This window comes from Dasypus novemcinctus, chromosome 5 (assembly GCF_030445035.2).
Source record: "Dasypus novemcinctus isolate mDasNov1 chromosome 5, mDasNov1.1.hap2, whole genome shotgun sequence".
Classification (NCBI taxonomy): Eukaryota; Metazoa; Chordata; class Mammalia; order Cingulata; family Dasypodidae; genus Dasypus; species Dasypus novemcinctus.
In genome coordinates this window covers 65,202,500-65,223,834 of record NC_080677.1, presented here as the reverse complement: position 1 = coordinate 65,223,834, position 21,335 = coordinate 65,202,500, and the positions used below count along the sequence as shown (strand labels likewise).

At 37.2% G+C, this 21,335-nt stretch overlaps 1 protein-coding gene across 22 annotated transcripts in view; it reads left to right on the top strand.

Annotated features, from left to right (window-relative positions):
• The window catches only part of ADAM22 (ADAM metallopeptidase domain 22), a 255,747-nt gene that overhangs the window by 151,250 nt on the left and 83,162 nt on the right, over positions 1-21,335 (top strand). For all 22 annotated transcript variants that reach the window (XR_011648822.1, XR_011648821.1, XR_011648820.1 and 19 more), the window contains exons 6-7: positions 4,430-4,493; positions 5,819-5,888. Coding sequence is in view for 14 of the 22 variants with exons in the window: in XM_058297026.1 (XP_058153009.1) it covers positions 4,430-4,493; positions 5,819-5,888 (134 nt within the window). In the remaining 8 variants the exon portion in view is untranslated. The remainder of the gene's footprint in view (positions 1-4,429; positions 4,494-5,818; positions 5,889-21,335) is intronic.

Sequence of the window (21,335 nt, the reverse complement as noted above, 5' to 3'; positions counted from 1 at the left end):
GGGATAGGAATTGTCCATTATCATCATTTTGTTATTTGTCTGGGGTGAATCCAATGAACTGGAAAGTAGATATTGGTTGCAACTCTGTTGTGATTCAGGGCTCAAATTAGCATATGAACAAACTGAAGATTTAAGTCTCTGGGGCATGTATTTAATAGGTATCATGCTTCCTGTAGTTTCTGGAGGAGGAGTGTAGCCTGCCATTCCCTACTCCTCTGTCTTGGATCCTCCTCTAAGCCACCATCTTTTCTTATCTGGATTACTGCAACAGCTTCCCTGCTTCTGTCCTTGTTGTTCTAAAAGTTATTATAACACAGCAGATGGGCTGATCATTTTAAAACTTAAGGAAGATTGTGTTCTCCCTCTGCTCATTTCTCTCAGAGTAAAAGCTAAGGCCCCACAGGCATTTATGAAAAACCCACCACTAATATCATATTCAATGGTGAGAGACTGAAAGATCAGGAACAATATGAGGATGTCTACTGTCCGCTCTGTTATTCAACCTTGTATTGGAAGCTCTAGCCAGAGCAATTAGACAAGAAAAAGAAATAAAAGGCATCCAAGTTGGAAAGGACGAAGTAAAACTTCACTTATTTGCAGGTGGCATGATCCTAAATATACAAAGTGCCAAAAAAGCTACAACAAAGCTACTAGAGCTAATAAATGAATTCAGCAAAGTGGAAGCATACTAGATCAACATGCAAAATTAGTGTTTCCATAGACTAATAATGAGCAATCTAAGGAGGAAACCATGAAAAAATTTCCATTTATAATAGCAACTAAAAGAATAAGATATCTAGGAATGACTCTAACCAAGGATATAAATGACTTGTACACAGAAACTACAAAACACTGCTAAAATTAATCAAAGAAGGCCTAAATAAATGGAAGAACATTTGTGTTCATGGATTGGAAGACTAAATATTCTCAAGATATCAATTCTACCCAGAATGATTTACAGATTCAATACATTCCCATAAAAATTCCAACAACCTTCTTTGCAGAAATGGGGAAGCCAGTCATCAAATTTATATGGAAGGATAAGGCACTGCAATTAGCCAAAGCCATCAGGAAAAAAAGAACCAAGTTGGAGGACTCACACTTCCTGACCTTAAATCTTATTAAATATCCATGGAAAACAAAATAGCATAAGGAAGAGGTGGCTCAAACAATTGGACTCCCGTCTACTATATAGTGGTCCTGGGCTGGTTTCCGGGGCCTCCTGGTGAAGGTTAGCTTGCCCGCGCTGTGGCCACGCTGTGGTGAGTTGGCCCACACCACAAGCTGAGGCAACAAGATGACGCAACAAAAAAGAGACACAGAGAAAAGACAATGAAAGATACAACAAATCAGGGAGCTGGGGTGGCTCAAGTGATTGAATGCCTCTCTCCCACATCAGAGATCCCAGTTTCAGTTCCTGGTGCCTCCTAAGATGAGAAAGCGAGAAGACAAGCAGACACAGAAGAATGTGCAACAGATGGACACAGAGAGCAGACAGCAGGTGCAGGTGGCAAGGATGGGGGAATAAATTACATGAAATAAATCTTTAAAAAAGATAACAGGGAATTGGACTTGGCCCAGTGGATAGGGCGTCCGCCTACCACATGGGAGGTCCACGGTTCAAACCCCAGGCCTCCTTGACCCGTGTGGAGCTGGCCCATGCACAGTGCTGATGTGTGCAAGGAGTGCCCTGCCACACAGGGGTGTCCCCTGCGTAGGGGAGCCCCATGGGCAAGGAGCGTGCCCTGTAAGGAGAGCCGCCCAGTGCGAAAGAAAGTGCAGCCTGCCCAGGAATGGTACCATACACATGGAGAGCTTATGCAGCAAGATGACGCAACAAAAAGAAACACAGATTCCTGTGTCGCTGACAACAACAGAAGCGGACAAAAAGAAGAAGATGCAGCAAATGGACACAGAGAACAGACAACTGGGGCAGGGGGGAGGGGAAGGGGAGAGAAATAAATAAAAAATAAATCTTAAAAAAAAAAAATAACATGGTAGTGGCACAAAGACAAGCATTTAGACCAATGGAATTGAGTTTAGAGCTCAGAAATCAATCCTGCCTTCTAGGGCCACATGATTATTAACAAGGCTGCCAAGCCTACTCGGTTGGGAAATGATCAACAAATGATCCTGGGAAAACTGGATGTCCATATACAAAGAAAGTAAGGTAGGTTCCTACTTCACACCATCTACAAAAATCAACTCAAAATGGATGAAAAACTAAATATAAGAACCAAAACTATAAAACTAGAAAAAAACATAGGGAAGCATCAGCAGGACCTTATCTTAGGCAATGGTTTCTTTGAGCTTACAATCAAAGCACAAGCAACAAAAGAAAAAAATTGGTAAATGGATGTCATCAAAATTTAACACTTCTATGCATCCAAGGACTTCATCATTAAAGTAAAAAGATATCTTACATAAGGGGAGAAAATAGTTGGAAAGCCCATATCTGATAAGGGTTTAATATCTAGACTATATAAATAAATCCTACAAACCCAATAACAAAAAGACAAATACTCCAATTAAAAATGGGCAAGAGACTTGAATAGACATTTTTTAAAGAAGACATACAAATGGCCAAAAAAGCACATGAAAAGATACTCAGCATTGTTATCCAAATCAAAACCACATCCACTAGAATGGATATTATTAAAAAAACAGAAAATTATAAGTGTCGGAGAGCCATAAAAAGGAATAGAGTTCTGATAAATGCAACAACATGGATAAACCTTGAAGACATCATGCTAAGTGAAATAAGCCAAATACAAAAGGACAAATTTTATAATCTCATTGTTATGAAAAAAGTAGAATAAGCAAATTCATAGCATTAGAAACTAGAATATAGGTTACCTTGGGATGGTGTAGGTAGTACAGAATGAGGAATAAATGCTTAAATTATACTGAGTTTCTCTTTGGGGTGGTAGAAAAGTTTTGGTAATGGATGGTGGTAATGGTAGCACAACACTGTGTATGTAATTAATAGCACTGAATTATATATTTTAATGTGGTTAAAAGAGGAAATTTTAGGTTGTACACATTTCTAGAATAAAAAAATTAAAAATAGCACATATAGCACAATCAGTAAACCCTAATATAAATCATGGACTACAGTTAATAGTATATTTATGATAATGATCTTTTATCACTTGTAACAAATGTACCATTCTAATGCAAGGTGTTAATTATGGGATGGTGGTAGTATATGGAAACTTTATTTTTTGCATGATTTTTTTGAAAACAGTTTCTCTAATAGAAAGAAAAAAGTTCAAGGCCCTTATAAGGGCCCACATAATATGGACCCTACTACCCCTCTGATCTTAGTTTATGGCCCTCTCCCTCTTACCCACTTTATTTCAACTTCCTAGCCATTCCTGGAACATGTCAAGATTTCCTTAATTTGGAGGTTGCCTCTGAAATGCTCTATGCACCGATATTCTCATGGCTTATTCTTTCTCTTCTTTCAGGTCTTTGCTTAAATGTCTTCTTCCCTGTGATGCCTTGCTCTTGTACCCTGTATTAATCTACAATTCTCTCTCCCCATTCACCAGACTCCATCCCATGGCACTATGTATCCTCCTTACCTGCTTTATTTATCTCCCTAGAATTTATCACCATCTAGTATATATTGTTTATCATATTTTTTCTGTCCTCTTTAGAATGCACACCAGTATCATGAGGACAGAGAATTGATCTGTTTTTTTCTACTGTATCCTCAGCACCTAGAGCAGTGCATTGTAGGTACACTATAAACATTTGTTGAATGAATAAATGAAGGTCGGTAGTAGATTGCAGATTGGCAGTTCAGGAACCAATCTGCCTGTGCTATATTTCTGTCTCTGCTCTTACTGGTTGTCTAATTTAGGCTTCAGTTTCTTTTTCTATATAATAAGAATAGTCATTGTACCTCCTTTGTAGAGTTGTGGAGAAAATTAAATGAGTTAATAGGTGTCAAGTATTTAGCTTGTAGTAAATTTATGGAATGTGTTGGCTCTTGTTACTAAAGTATATTTCAGCCATATGATGGGTAGACCATTCTCAGTGCAGTCCCTTACTACCTGCATCAGAATCACCTGTGGTTTGTTTAAAACACAAATCTGAAGGTTCTGAAATATTTGAATTTTTACAGGCTCTCCAGGTGTGTCTTTGCATAATTAAGTCTTAGAATTATTTACTAGTTGGAGAAGTAATAGACAAAGGCTAGAGAATAACAATCTTGATCATAAGGAAGGAATCAAAGAGAGGGGCCTTTCTCGCATCTGTGTGTGTGTGTGTGTGTGTATCTGTCTGTCTGGTGGTGATAGGTGGGACTGGGAAATGGGAACTGAGTAATAATCTGGCTCTCTGGATGCTGCTGATTTAAAAATGATCTTGTTCTGAGGAGAGAATCAATAGCCAAGTGTAATTATTTTCCTGTCCTTGGCAGTGGGATGTTCTGTGACGGGAACCACACATATCTCATTGAGCCAGAAGAAAATGATACCTCTCAAGTAAGTGCTCCTTCCATTTTGTCCTGGCAGATACTGGGGAAGGCAAATTTAAAAGATGCTGAGAGTTTTTTCTTCATTTTTTTTCTCTACTCCTATTTCATTTTCATATTTTTAGGGTCTGGCTAGTAAATATATGTTGAATTAAATATTGAATAAATCAAAACTCCAGGTGATTAAAAAATTTTTTTAAAAATTTCTTATGTCTCTTACTGTTCCCTTTATTTTGGAAATACCGCCCCTCACAGGTGTTCTGAAGATCCCTTTCTCTAACATAATGTATGTACTATGATCAATCAGATCCATGGTTATGTGGCTTTTCCTTCCTTTCTTTTCTAGATTCTAGATTTTTCTGTTACCCATTGCCTTAAAGGCCTCTGCTGATGAAATTTAGAGAAACCTAGTTCTTCTTAATTATCTCCCTCACTTTAATTGAAATATTAATTTCCTGCAAATTAGAAAAGGGTTGATATTCTTGACTAGATAAACACAAGAGTCTGTACACACATATATTCTTCAGTGTACTATTCAACATTGATCAAATATATACACAAGCAAAAGTAATTCCAACAACATATATTGTCATCCCTAAACAATCTTTTTGTGTGCTTCCTGCTGGGTGACCTGTCATTTGGCTTGACAGTGTTATTTTTAAGGCAATATAATGGAACTACCTATTTATGATATTCCAAAAAGTTTTTTTCAGTAATTGGGTGAAGCCAGATGGAATTATTTGAATGTTCACTGATTTTCTTAGAAGAAAAACATGGCTTTTTTACCAAGTTTTTCCGAGTTCTGTGTAACTCTTGAATTTTGGAGAAGCACCCATTTTGGGCATTTTCTTGCACTGGTAACCTTGCTCCCCAGTATCAGGAAGTTGTTAGCTCTACATTCTCCTAACAAAGCCATCTGGCTCTTAGAAGGTGCAGGGATGCATGGAAAGGAACCAGTCATAAAAAAACATTAACCCATTTTCCCAGATGTCTTTCTTCCCTTGGGGAAATAGGTCCATTCATTTATTTTTCCATTACTGTAGGCTTTGGCTTCTGTATCTGTGAAGGCATTTTGCTTCTAATTGGATAATTGCTCTGCTGCTGGGAGGTAGTGCATTTGCTACTTTTTTTTTTCTTTCAGTTGCTCAATAGTATTTTTTTTTTCACTTAAATTTTTAAAAATTATTTTTAAAGAAGTTTTAGATTATGTAAATGTTATATAAAAAATGTAGGGGATTCCAATATATCCTCTCCCCCTTCCACAGCTCTGATTGCTTGAGGCTGTGAGATATCTGGTTCTACAATGCTTAATTTCTGTTGTTTTTGTCCTTTCAGGAGGATTTCCATTTTCATTCGATTTACAAATCCAGACTGTTTGAATTTCCTTTGGAAGATCTTCCATCTGGTATGATAGTCATGTAGTGCCCACCTCCCCCCCCTTTTTTTTTTTAACAAAAAGTCACAACAAACAACTTTAATAACTGATTTTAATGCTTTAGAACTAATTTATATGCGAAATAGCATTCGCCCACTACTGCTGATGGGATTTTTAGAGGGAAAGTCAAGTCACATCAGGATAGAGAGTTAAATGCAAATTGATCTCATGTTTATAGTGGATGAGTTTGGAAAGATGTGGCTTGAGCACATTGAAGGGAACCTTTTTAATATTATGAGACTCAATGTAAGCTACCAAAGGAGAAATAATATTAGAGCAAGAATTGGTCAGCACAGATAAAATATAAAAATCCACTCTTGGTAAAATACTGGTTTTGTAAACATAGGGATGAACATTTAATCATTCTCCCATCAGTTGTTTTCCTTATCTTTTTTATTGCCCTTGCATTTTAAGAAATATTAAAATTAAGAATATTAAGATTAGCATTTTTATCATGATGTGCTATTTGTGAATCTAGTCTTTTCTTCTTATATATGTTTAAAAGTTCATTTATTTATAGATGTTGATTTGAGAGATGCATCCAAATCTGTCATGAACCTTAATCTTCACATGACAAGATGAACAAACCACTCATTTTGTCCCATTAGAGGAACAGTAATTGTGCAGGGTGCATTTGTCTTTGTGCTCGCTGAACTCATTCCCTGTTTTCTCCTTCTGATGACATGGCAGATTCTAAATACCTGGCTTTAAGTTAGGTGATGTGGAGATGCTTCCTCTTCTGTTTGGCCACAGTGCATTCTAATTTTTAAATCTAATTTTAATCTTTTCAACAGTTCCATGAAATTGATATTATTATTCCCATTTCATAGATGAAGAAACAGACGCTCAGCTAGTTTGTCTTTTCCAGGGTCCCATGGCTAGAAAGATACAGAGTGGGGGTTTGGATTATGGCACTATGAACATGTTTGCTGAAAGAAAGGCACAAAGGGAAATAGAAAAATGACAGCCTGTGAGCAAGTCCTAAACTGCTTAGAAAACCTCTTAATAGTTTTACATCCTGTCCTCATCAGAAAATGAAATAGTGTTTTCTAATGTCAGTTCTTCTCTGTAATAAGTTCTTGACTCCTTGGCCTCTAGCAATTATCCTTCTCTTTCCTCTTCTCTCCTGCTGAAGGGATATGAGATCTTGTTTTATAAAATGCAGTATTTTGAAAAATCAGCAAATGAGCTTTTAGATGCTCTTACTTTATACATCCATTTTAGACTGCTTCTTAAGTTACCTTATGGAACACTTTGCAATCCCTATTATGGAAAGAACATAAATGATGACTAGATAGGTGAGCACAAAGTTACCATTTAATAGGTATTACTGGAAGCAATAAAAATTAATTAATATTTAAACTATTAAATAAAGATCCTCCCAAAAGGCTTGATTGCAGGCTTGGTATTATACAACCATAAGTTTTTTTTTTTGTTTTTTTTTTCAATCTTTGCTCAGGGTTCTTTTTCAATAGACTTGGCAGTTTTGCTGTTATTAATGATTTTTAAACAGATTCTTACTTTGAAAACTCAGTTCTTCCTCAATTATGTTCTAGTTTTCTCTTCCCATCAGAAGTTGGCATTCTTAAACTGTCAAGTTTAGGGTGATGTTGATGCTTAGCTTTACTCTGCTAAATTAGAAGAAAATCAGAAATAGACAAGTGTCAAAACTACAAATAAGTTCAAACATAAGCTTTTCAGGTTTAATGAAGTTTATTAAACTGAGTATGGGTTATCAGAACATTTATCTGGCTATCCATTGCATTATCTCCCAGAGATAGAAATATAATAGAAAAAGTGTTTGTCAAATTTGTTTGTAGAAATTTTGTTTTACAGAGCACTCTGTCAGGGCTAAGCATTCCTAAGAACATGTTTTGGGACAGGATTATTTATTTCCTATGGATCCCTTAGCATCCTGTTAAAAAAAATCACATCAATGAAACGCACAAATCTTGTGTATTATTCAATGCATTTTCACACATACATATACTCTTATACTCCCGCCTCTGTACAACATTTCCATCACCTCACTGATGTGCCTTTCAGTGCCTCCCACCCCTGTGATCACTTTCCTTACTTTTTTCACCATAGATTGATTTAGCCTGTGGTAGAACTTTATACAAATGGAATAATGCTGTATGCCCTGTTTCTTTTGCTTCATATGTTTACCATATGCCTATGAGATTTTTTTTGTCAGTAGTAGCAATAGTTCATTCTTTTTAATTCCTGAATATGTGCTATTGTATGAATTTACTACTATTTTTATTCCTGTGTTGAAGGATGTTTGGTTCAATTCAGTGTTTGGCCATTATGGATAAAATTACTATGAACATTTTTGTACAAGTCTTTTTTGTGGACACATTTTCATTTCTCTTGGTTAAATAACATAGGAGCAAATTTCTGGGTCTTAGGATAGATATGCATTTAATTATATAACAGTGTTCCCATCAGAATCACCTGGAGGGCTTGTTAAACAGATTGCTGGCCTATGGCCAGAATTTTTGATTCAGTAAATCCGGGGTGGGTTTCAAGAATTCGCATTTACAACCAATTCCCAGGTGATGCCAATGTTGCTAGTCCAGGATCACATTTTAGAACCACTGTTGTATGAGAAATTGTTAAATCTTTTTCCAAAGTGGATATACCATTTTAGACTCTCCCAGCACTGTGTAAGAATTCTAATTGTTTCATATCTTCAACATTTGGTAGCCATAGTGTATATCGTAATATTTCACTTTGGTTTTAATTTTCATTTTCCCTACGACTAATCATGTTTAGCATGTTTAATAGCCATTAATAAGGTATTTTTTCTTTTTTGTTATTGAGCTGAAGGAGTTCTTACATAGTCTGGATATAAGGTCTTTGTCAGATATCCTTTTTATAAATATATTTTCTCAATCTATGGCTTGTTTATTTGCTTTCCTAATGATATCTTTTGATGAGCACCTGGTTTTAATTTTGATAAAGTTGAATTTATCAATTTTTTGTGAATATTGCTGTTTCCATTTTGTCTAAGAAATTTTTGCCTGCTCCCAAATTGTGAAGATATTCTCCAAAGTTTTATTCTAAAATTTATATAGTTTTATTTTTTATGCTTACATTTATGAGCCATATTAAACTAGTTTTTGTGTATGTTGAAAGGTAAGGCTTGAGGTTTTTTTTTCTAATGAATATCCAGTTATTGTAATACCATTTGTTGAAAAAAACTTTCTTTCTCAATGACTGCTATGGTGTCTTTGTTGAAAAATCAATGTATTGTATTAGTGAGGGTCTAGTCATTGACTAATACATTGACTATTTGGCTACCCTTACTGCACTGTCTTGCTTACTGTGGCTTTATAGTAAGTTTGGAGATTGGGTAACATAAGTCCTGTAACTTTGCTCTTTTTCAAATTTGTTTTGGCCATTCTAGGTCCATTGCATTTCCATTTGAATCAGCTTGTCAATTTCTATATTTCTACAATTCTGAGATGTTCATTAGAATTGTGTTGATTCTATAGATTAATTGGGTAAAAAGGCATCTTAGCAGTATTGATCCTTCTTATCTGTTGACTTAACATATCTCTCTATTTTTTAGGACTTTTAAAATTTCTTTCAGTGTTTGGTAGTTTTTATGTTTTTAGTATATGGGTTGTATTAGTTATCTATTGCTGTGTAACAAATTACTCAACACTTAGTGCTTTTAAATGACAGACATTTATTATTTCACAGTTTCTGAGGGTTGGAAATCCAGATGCAGGATTGCTGGGTTCCTCCAGTTCAAGCTAACGCATGAGGTTACAGTGTAATTGTCAGCTGGGATGTCAACTGCATTTGATGGCTTGGCTGGGAGGGGTTCACTTCTAATCTCACTCATTTGATTGTTAGGCCTTGATGTATCAACAGGTGGACCTTTCTATAGGGCCACCTCAGTATATGACAGCTGGCTTCCCCCAGCTGTCAAGGAGTGAGAAAGCAAGAGAAGGCAAAAGCTTGAGAGAGGGTACCCAATATAGATACCACAGGCTCTTTGTTAACCTAATCGCATAAGTGACATCCTATCACTTTTGCTGTATATTATTCCTGAGAAATAATTTACAGAGTCCAGTCTACTCTCAAGAGGATGGGATCACACAAGGGTGTTATATTAGTTATCTATTACCAAGTATCACATTACCACAAATTTTGCACCTTAAAACAACACACATGTTTAACTCAAAGTTTCTGCACATCTGGAATCTAGCCATGGCTATGTGGGTCTTCTGCTTAAGCATCTCATATAGGCTGTAATCAGGGTTTAAGCTAGGGCTGAACCTCTTCTCAAGGTTTAGCTGTCTATGGAAAGATCTGCCTCTAAGCTCATGTGGTTTTGGGCAGAATTCAGTTCCTTGTGACCTGTTGGATTGAAGGCCTCCATTTCATGTTGACTTTCTCTCAGTTCCTTGCTGCATAGGCATCTCCACAGGGCAGGTTACAACATAGGTATGTTTCCTCAAACCGAGAAAGAGAGAATCTTCTAGCAAGACGGGTTATAATCTATATAAAGCTGTAATGGAAGTGACATTTGTTTCCTTTACTGTATTCCATTGGTTAGAAACAAATCATAGGTTCCACCCGTGCTCAGAGGGATGGGATTACACAAGATTGTGAGTACCAGGAGAGAGGGATAATTGGAGGTTATTTTAGAGTCTGCTGCTACTGTCCCTTCCCTGGTCCCCAGTGATTCATGTCTCTGCCACATGCAAGACCCCTCCCAGTGTCTCCAAGTGTCTCATCTCATTAATAAAGCATCTATTCAGAGTCCAGAACCTAATCATCCATATCAGGTCCAGGTGCGGATAAGGCTTCTTGGGTGAGTTCCTCTCAATCAATAGATATATAAAGCTAAAGAGACAGGTTCTCTGCCAGAACCTAATCATCCATATCAGGTCCAGGTGCGGATAAGGCTTCTTGGGTGAGTTCCTCTCAATCAATAGATATATAAAGCTAAAGAGACATTCCTAACAGACAGTGGTCATAGGATAATAGCTATAGAAATTCCCATTCAAAAACAGGGAAAATGGGAAGGCCAAAGGAAAACCTGGTCCATTGCAATTCTCGTATCCAGCTTGGCAAATGTAGGATGTTCCTTGATTAGTTTTCAAGGTCTGGAAACAATTTTCTATGGTTCTGTACCCTTTCAGCTCTTGGTCCTGCCTTCTGAGTCATCCTTCTTTTTTCATGAAAGGTGGCAAATGTTTTCTATGAAAGCACATCATTAAGAGGTGTTGAATTTTCTCAAATGCTTTTTCCACATCTATTGAGATGATTTTATAATTTTCTCCTTTAATCTATTAATGCTGTGAATTGCATTGAGTTTTTGGTTTTATTTTAAAAATTTTTATTTGAAAAGTTGTAAGCTTACAGAAAAAGCATACAGAAAATACAAAGTTCTCATATACAACTCTATTATTAACAATTTGCATTTGTGAGGTACGCTTGTTGCAATTGATGAAAGCACATTTATATAATTGTACTGTTAACTATATAGTCCATGGTTTATTTTAGGTTTCACTGTTTGTATTGTATGGTCCTGTATTAGTCAACCAAATGGGTGCTGATGTAAAATACCAGAAGGCTGTTGGCTTTTATAAAGGGTATTTACTTGGGGTAGGAGTTTACAGTTACCAGGCCATAAAGCATAAGTTACTTCCCTCACCAAAGTCTATTTCCATATGTTGGAGCAAGATGGCTGCCGACGTCTGTGAGAGTTCAGGCTTCCTGGGTTCCTCTGGGCTCAGTGCCTCTGTTTTCTCCATAAGGTAGCTGTAGATATGAGGCTGTCTAGACTTTGCCTCTCTCCACAAAGTCAGCTCTAGACTATCAGGCGAATGGCTCTGTTTCTCTTTCCCTGGGGCTCCAGCTTCAGCATCAAATTCGAACATCAAAACTCCAATATTAAAAGCCCCCAACTCTGTCCTTTGCCATGCCTTTTATCTGTGAGTCCCTAACCACCAAGGGGTGGGAACTCAACACCCTAATAATGTGGCCCAATCAAAGCCCTAATCATAATTCAATCAGGCCCAGGCACAGATCAGATTATAAACATAATGCAATATCTATTTTTGGAATTCATAACCATATCAAACTGCTACATGTCCTACATTTGGTTTTAAAATTTTTATACTAGTAACTTATATATAACCTAAAATTTCCCCTTTTAACCACATTAAAATATATAATTCACTGCTGTTAATTATGTACACAATGGAGTGCTACCATCACCACCATCCATTACCAAAACTTTTCGATTTCCCCAAATAGAATCTCTGTACAAAGTAAGCACTAAATCTACATTCTGTACCCCACCCCAGCCCCTGGTAACCTATATTCTCGTTTTTTATTCTGAATTTGCTTATTCTAATTTTTTCATATCAGAGAGCTCTGACAGTATTTGTCCTTTTTTTTTTTTTTAAAGATTTGTTTATTTTTAATTCCCCCCCTCCCCTAGTTGTCTGTTCTCCGTGTCTATTTGCTGCGTCTTGTTTCTTTGTCCGCTTCTGTTGTAGTCAGCGGCACGGGAAGTGTGGGCGGCGCCATTCCTGGGCAGGCTGCACTTTCTTTCGCGCTGGGCAGCTCTCCTTACGGGCACACTCCTTGCGCGTGGGGCCCCCCTACGCGGGGGACAACCCTGCATGGCACGGCACTCCTTGCGCGCATCTGCACTGCGCATGGGCCAGCTCCACACGGGTCAAGGAGGCCCTGGGTTTGAACCGTGGACCTCCCATGTGGTAGACAGACGCCCTAACCACTGGGCCAAGTCCGTTTCCCTATTTGTCCTTTTGAGTCTGGCTTATTTCACTCAATATGATGTCTTCAGGGTTCATTCCTGTTGTCTCAGTTATCAGCACTTCATTCCTTTTTATAACTGAATTATATTCCATGGCATGAATATATCACATTTTGTTTATTCATTCATCAGTTGATATACACTTGGATTACTTTCATCTTTTGACAACTGTGAATAATGCCACCATGTGAATATCAGTGTGCAAATAACTGTTCAAGTCCCTGTTTCCGTTTCTTTTTGTTGTATATGTAAATGTGGCATTCCTGGGTTATATGGTAATTTTACACTTAACTTTCTTAGGAAATGTTAAACTCTTCCATTGTAGTTGCACCATTTTACATTCCCACTGACAATGAATGAATGTTCCTATTTATCCCTGTTCTCTCTAATACTTGTAGTTTTCTTTTTTCAATAGTAGTGTTTCTAGTAGCTGTGAAGTACTATCTCCTTGAGGTTTTGATTTGCATTACCCTAATGACTAATGATGTTGATTTCCATTTCATGTGCTTTTTGGCCTTTCATACATCTTTGGAGAAATGTATATTCAGGGTTTTTGCTCATTTTAAAAATTAGGTTATTTGTCTTTTTGTTGTTTGTAGGATTTCTTTGTATATTCCAGATAGTAAACTCTTATTGTATATGTGGTTTCCAAATATTTTCTCCTCTTGTGTAGATTGTTGTTTTATGTTTATGATAAATTCCATCATGCACAAAAGTTTAAAAAAAATTTTTATTAGGAGGTACTGGAGATTGAATCTGGGACCTAGTACATGTGAAATAGGAGCTCAACCACTGAACTACACCCACACCAAAAATTTTAATTTCGATGATGTCCCATTTATTTATTTTTTCCTTTCGTTTCGTGTGCTTTAAGTGTATATTCTAAGAAACCATTGCCTAAAACAAGGTTCTGAAGATGCTTCCCTATATTTTTTTCTAGGAATTTTATAGTTCTGCTTCTTATATTAAGCTCTTAGACCCATCTGAGTTGACTTTTGTATGTGGCTTGAAGTAAGAGTTGGCCTTTTTTCTTTTGCATATAGACAGTTTTCCCAGCACCATTTATTAAAGAATTTGCTTTCCCAGTTGATTGAATTTGGCGCCTTTGTAAAAAATCATTTTTCCATAAATGTGGGGGTTGATTTCTGAGCTATCAATTTGATTCCATTGGTCCTTTGCCAGTACCATGCTGCTTTGATTATTATGGCTTTTTGATAAGTGTTAAGTTTCTTGTTCAAAATGACTTTGGCTGTTTGGGACCTCTTACTCTTCTATGTAAATTTGATGATTGGCTTTTCCATTTCTGCAAAGAAGGTTGTTGGAATATTGATTGGGATTGCACTGAATTTGGGTAGTGTCGACATGTTAAGAATATTTAGTCTTCCAACCCATGAACACAAATGTCCTTCAATTTATTTGGAATGTTTAGTTAAATTCTCCTATGAAGTCATCTGTTGCTGAGTTGAATGACGTGTTCTACATATGTCTATTGGGTGTAGTTGGTTGTCTCATGTTCTGTCCATTATTGAAAGTGTTATATTAAAATCTCCTACTATTAATGTAAAACCATCTATTCCTCCTTTCATATCTGTCAATATTTGCTTCAAATATTTTGGGCCTCTTCTATTAGGGGCATATATATTTATAAATTTTATATCTTCTTGTTAGATTGACCCTTTATCATATTATCATGTCCATCTTTGTCCTCATATCAGTGTTTTACTTAAAGTCTATTTTATCTGATATTAGTGTAGCTACCCTAGTTCCTTTACTTTTACTACTTCCATTGTGGATTTTTTCCATCCTTTCACTTTTTTTTTTTTTTTTAAAGATTTATTTTCATTTATTTAATTCCCCTCCCCTCCCCCGGTTGTCTGTTTTCTGTGTCTTTTTGCTGCGTCTTGTTTCTTTGTCCGCTTCTGTTGTCGTCAGCGGCACGGGAAGTGTGGGCGGCGCCATTCCTCGGCAGGCTGCTCCCTCCTTCGCGCTGGGCGGCTCTCCTTATGGGTACACTCCTTGTGTGTGGGGCTCCCCTACGCGGGGGACACCCCTGTGTAGCACGGCACTCCTTGCGCACATCAGCACTGCGCATGGGCCAGCTCCACACGGGTCAAGGAGGCCCGGGGCTTGAACCGCGGACCTCCCATGTGGTAGACCGACGCCCTAACCACTGGGCCAAAGTCGGTTTCCTCCATCCTTTCACTTTCAATCTACTTATTTCTTTGAATTTAAGATGATTCTCTTAGAAACAGCATACAGTTGGGCCATGGTTTTTGCTTGTTTGTTTGTTTGTTTTAATACATTCTGCCAGACTTTGCCTTTTGACTGGGGAGTTTTATCTATTTACATTTAAAGTAACTACCGATAATTCAGGACTTTCTTCTGCCATTTTTTTCTGTTTAGGCTTTGTAAGTCTTATACTTTTTTTTGACCCTCAATTTGTCCCTTAATTCTTACTGTAGCAGTTTGATATTATTGATGAATTCCAAAAAGACATATTGGATTATGTTTGTAAACTGATCTTTTCCTCTGGGCATATTAGATTATATTGGATTCAGAGGTTTACTTTATTAAGTAATCAGGTAAACCTCTTGTGCCAGTAGGGCGTTCAGTCCCCACCCCTTGGTGGGTGGGGACTCACAAATAAAAGGCATGGCAAAGGACAGAGTTAGAGCGTTTTTGATATTGGAATTTTGATGTTGGAGTTTGATGCTGAAGCCTTAAGCTGGAGCCCTGGGAAGTAAGCTCACAGAGGAAACAGAAGCAAACCCCAGGAAGAGAGGAAACCTGAGCCCAGGAAGAAGCAAGCCCTGGGAAGAGAGGAACCCTGAACTCAGAGAAAAGCAAGGCTCTGGAAGGGAGGGACCCAGGAAGCCTGAACCCTCACAGATATCAGCAGCCATCTTGCTCCAACATGTGAAAATAGACTTTGGTGAGGGAAGTAACTTATGTTTCGTGGCCTGGTATCTGTAAACTCCTACCCCAAATAAATACCCTTTTAAAAAAACCAACCAATTTCAGTATTTTGCATCATAACTCCTTTGACTAATACACTTACTTTCATATTTAGTTGATTTTTAAAATATTGTACTATATTGAGTTCCTTCTCATTTTTATCTGGATATATTTTTCATTTATTTTCTTTATGGTTATCAAAGAGTTCGAATTTATCATTCTAAATATATAACAATAATTTTTTAATTTAATATTAACTTAATTTCAAAATAGCATGCATATACATTATTTCTATATCCTTCTGCCTCCCTCCCCCCGCCCCGTTTTTTGTACTTGGTACAAATTATATCTTAGTACATTGTATGTCCAAAATCATTACATTTTATGCAGTTGCTTTCTAGTAATTTTGAGAAGTAAGAAGTAGAATTACATACCAAAACATTTAATACTAGCATTTATAATTACCCAAATGGTTTCCTTTCCTGGAGGTCTTCATTTCTTTATGCCACTTTGATCCATTGTCTAGTGTCCTTCCCTTTCAGACTGAAGAACTCCATTTAGCATTGCTTTTTGGGCAGGTCTGGTGGTGTTGAACCTCCCTCAGCTTTTGTTTATTTGGGAGTGTCTTAATCTCTCTGTTATTTTTGGAAGTCTCACTGGATATGAAATTCTTGGTTGGTTGTTGTTTTCTTTCAACACTTTAAATATTTCTGCCTTCTTGTCTCCATGGATTCTGGTGAGAAATTAGCACTCAATCCATTTGGGACTTCCTTGTACATAAAATGTTGTTTTTCTCTTGCAGCTTTCAGTACTCTCTCCTTGTCTTTTGAATTCAACAGTTTGACCAATATATGATGGGATATGTCTTTTTCATGTTTATCCTGTTTTCTGTTCTCTGGGCTCTTTGGTTGTGCATATTCATGTCCTTCCTAAGTTGAAGGTTAAGTTCTCTATCATTATATCTTTAAATAGTCCTTCTATTCCTTTCTCTGTATCTTCTCCTTCTGGGACACCATAATTATGATTATACTGGTTGTAGCAGTTTGATGTGGTTATGAATTCCAAAAATAGATATTGGATTATGTTTATAATCAGTCTCTACCTGGGCATGTTTTAGCTATCATTAAGGCTTTGATTGGACCATGTCATTAGGGTGTTGATTCCCCACCATTGGCATGTGGGGACTCGCAGTCAAAAGACATGGCAAAGGACAGAGTTGAGGGTTTTTGATGCTGGAGTTTTACTTTTGGAGTTTGATGCTGAAGTCTTAAGCTGGAGCCCCAGAAAGTAAGGCCACAGAGGGAAAAGAAGCAAGCCCCAGGAAGAGAGGAACCCTTAGCCCGGGGAGAAGCAAGCCCCAGGAAGAGAGGAACCCTGAGCCCAGGAAGAAGCAAGCCTTGGGAAGAGAGGAACCCTGAACCCAGAGAGAAGCAAGACCCTGGAAGGGAGGAACCCAGGAAGCTTGAACCCTCACAGATGTCAGCAGCCATCTTGCTCCAACATGTGAAAATAGACTTTGGTGAGGGAAGTAACTTATGCTTTATGGCCTGGTATCTGTAAGCTCCTACCCTAAATAATTACCCTTTTTAAAAAACCAACCAATTTCTGGTATTTTGCATCAGCACCCCTTTGGCTGACTAATACACTGGTGCACTTCATTGTGTCCCAGAGGTCTGTTAGCCTATTTTTACCTTTTATAATACCTTTTTCTTTCTTTTCATCAGCCTGACTCCTTTCAATTGTCCTTTCTTCAAGTTCTTTGATTCTTTTTTCTGCCAGCTCCATAAGATTTTTTTTTTATCTCTCCCCACCCCCTCATTTGCACTTGCTGTGTCTGTCTTCTTTGTTTTTTTAGGAGGCACCAGGAACTGAACCCGAGACCTCCAATGTGGGAGGGAGGCACCTAATTGCTTAAGCTACCTCCATTCTCTGCTTTTTTGTGTCTCTCCTTACAATTTTCCTCTTATGTCTCTTATTGTGTCATCTTATCATATCAGCTTGCCTTGCCTGCCTATCGTACTAGCTTGCCATCCTGCTCATCCCCTTTAGAAGTCATCAGGAGGCTCTGCTCCCTGCTTTGTTATGTCTCTCATTATGTTTTTCCTCTTGTGTCTCTTGTTGCATCCTCTTGATGCATCACCCCACCGTGCCAGTTCACTGTCTTCTGTAGGAGGTTCTGGGAACCAAACCACTGACCTCCCGTGTGGTAGGTGGGAGCCCAATCACTTGAGCCACATCCACTTTCATCCAGTCTGCTCTTGAAACCCTACGGGGCATTGTTCATTTCAGTTATTGTGGTCTTCAGCTCCTGTGGTTTTGTTTGGGTCCTTTTTAGTATTTCTTATTCTTTATTGACATTTTCATATTGTTCATTCATTATTTTTCTGATAGCTTTTAGTTCTTTCTTTGTATTTTCCTTCATCTCCTTGAAACATAGTGAAGATTATTTTTTAGTAGTCTTTGTATGGTATACTTACAGGCTTCTTCATTTATATTCGCTTGTATATTTTCTGGATTTTAAAATCTTCTTTTGGGTGAAACATTGGTGTTTCTTTGATTGTGTTGTAATCTTTTGTTGTACACTGTATAATTTAATATTTTTAGGTGCTAACTCTGGGGTTTATTCTCAAGCTGTCTCTTTTTTGAGTTTATATCCAGCTAATGATATGACAGAGATTTTCTTGAGTACCAGGAGCTAACAAAACCAACCTGGGCACAGTCTTTTCAAATTGGCTCTGCATTGTCTGGTGCTCTCCTTCTGAGTTTCAGCTTTCCCAAATAGAAGGTCAGCCAATGGTGGTTGCAAAGTGCAGGGTCTTTTCTGGGCCTGTGACTTTTATTGGACTTATTTTTGTTAGTGGACTTAGGAGTTTCCCTGCTTACAGGAATTTGCATGTCCCCTCTACTCCCTAGGAAACAGACCTTCTCCCTCTCCCTGGTGCTCCACTTGGGTAGTAAAGGAGTTAAAGCAGGTAAGCCTTTGCCCCATGTTACCTGATTTTTTTTAAAACTCAGAGCAGTATTTTATTTATAAACATTTATCATCCTAACTTTAACTCAAAGCAAAGAAATTGGTGACAATTCTCTCCTAATCTAGGTGTTGCTAGAAGGATGCCTTGAGAAAAAAAATAAAAACTGTAAAAAAAAAAATGAAACTTTCACTGAAGAACTTCTCCATTATAACATGGTTCACTTCTAATTTCTGTATCTTTTAATCCATCACCCTATATAGCCAACATTTTTAATCTAATCCATCATTTCCTCCATTGTTTCCATGCTCCCCCAAAGGATCAAATGCCAGCACTTACATGGAACTTCAAAGCACACTGATACTCTGCCTCCTTGACAATAATAGTTTTAAGGTCATCCAATGTACTGTGGTATAGGATTGTAGTTAAATTTGCAAAGCATGCCATGTAAGAAATAAAAATATTGTCTCAGTTTGCCTGATTCAATTGTTTCTTACCAACTTTTCCCTGTCTCAAGCCACTTTTGCCTGGAGGGCAAATTCTGGGATTGGGAGCAGGTTGAGCAGGAGAGGAATTTCCCAGGTCAGTCTTTCCCAACTGGAACAAGGTCAGAGACATACAAATAGAGTACCATCTGGTTCCATACTGTCCTGGGAGGGGGTGAGGGATGCCAACAAGGGTGCCAGGAGCTTCTCCTATGGTTCTTTGGAGCTGTGTTTTCTTGGTTCAGCACTTGCCTAGTAAATGCAGCCCTTTTCCTAAATACTGTAGTTTTGAGGAGGAATACTGTGTATAAGTCTCCTCCACTACTTTTTCCCAGGGAGTGTCAGAACAATGGCCACACTCAGAACCAGGTCTACAACAATCTCAAAATGCTAATCAAAAGCAGTGATCAGGAATCAGACCTCACACCCCCAGATCTGGATGAATGAGGTCTTTATCCCCACCTTGGCACCAGTAAACTGTACCAGGTGTACCTCAGTGCTGCCTGCTGTGACACTGGAGAATGGGCAATGGTAGCTGCTACCCAGAGAGTGCAGTTTGCCAGTGAATTAGTCAGGGTTCTCTAGGGAAACAGAACTAATAGGATATATATACATATTTATTATGTAAATATTATGAGATTTTTAAAAATAGGAATTGATTCATGCTCCTCTGGAGATGAATAAGTCCAAATTCTGTAGGGCAGGTCGCAACCTGAAAACTCCAATGAAAATTTTTGATGAATTCCCCAGGAGAAGCTGGCTGGTTGAAGTAGCAATCAATAGAAATTTTTTCTTCTTACTGTTGAAATCATCATTTCTCTTTTTAAGGCCTTCAGCTGACTGGATGAGATGTCTCTCATTGTTGAATGTAGTCTCCTCAGTTGATTGTAAATATAATCAGCCATAGATGCAATCAACTTTACTGATGATTTAAATCCATGAAATATCCCTCACAGTAACAATCAGACCAATGTTTGCTTGACCAAACTACCGGTCACCGTAAGTTGACACATGACACATGTTGACACATGAATTTAACACATCACAGCCAGTATTTATCACAATTTACCAGCCTCTTTGTCCTGCTCCTCTGTGGATGCTACACAGCTCCTGAACTCAAGAGTTTCAAAATAGTTTATTTTGATCAACAATAGTTCTTGTCTTCTTAATAGTTGTTCTGTTGGAGGAACTGATTGCTGAAACTTCCTATTCCACTATCTTCCCACTTTCTTCTTGTGTTTTTGAATGTTAAACTAATTTTCATCCCTAGATGAAACCCACATGGTCATGGTAAATTATTGTTTTTATATTTTGCAGGATTAACATGCTTATATTTTAAGTATTATTTATATCTGTGTTCATGAGGGTTATTGGAATATAGTTTTCTTTTCTGATTTTATTATCAGATTTTTCTGACCTCATAATGTGTTGAAAAATGTACTCTCCTCTTGTATTTTCTAAAGAGTTTAAGATTGGCATTATTCTTGAAATGTTTGATAGATTTCACCAATGAAGCCATCTTGGTTTGACATGTTCTTGGGTAAAGGTTTTTAATTAAGAACCCAATTGATTTAATAGATACAGAGTTATTCAGATTTCCTATATATACATGTGTCAGTTCAAAGAATTTCATTTGAATTGTTGAATTTATTAGTGCAAAACTGTTCATAATATCCTCTCAGTGTCCTTTTAATGTCTGTAGGAGTTATACTGATAAATTTTCTTTATTGGCAAATTAGGTATTTATCAATTTTGTTGATGTTTTAAAAGAACCAATTTTTGGTATCTCTTGTTCTTAGTTTGGGTTTAAGTTTTCTTATTTTTCTCATTTCTTGTGTGGAAATTAGGTTACTGATTTTAAAATAGTTTTCTTTTCTAATGTAAGTATTTAAAGCTATGAAATTTCCTTTAAAGACTTTCTGTCATGTTGTATTTTTATTATCTTTTGGTCAAAATATTTCTAATTTCCCTTGTGTTTTTTTCTTTTTGTTTGTTTCATGGATTATGTTTAAGTGTGTAGCTTAAAAAATATTTGCATATTTTTAAACCTAGATATTTTAATATTGATTTTTAATTTCATTAAATTGTGATAAAGGAAATCACATTGTCATTTGTATTCCTTTAAATTTATTTGTACTTGCTTTATGAATTGCAATATAGTTTGATTTGGTGGATGTTCCATGTATTCTTCAGAAGTATA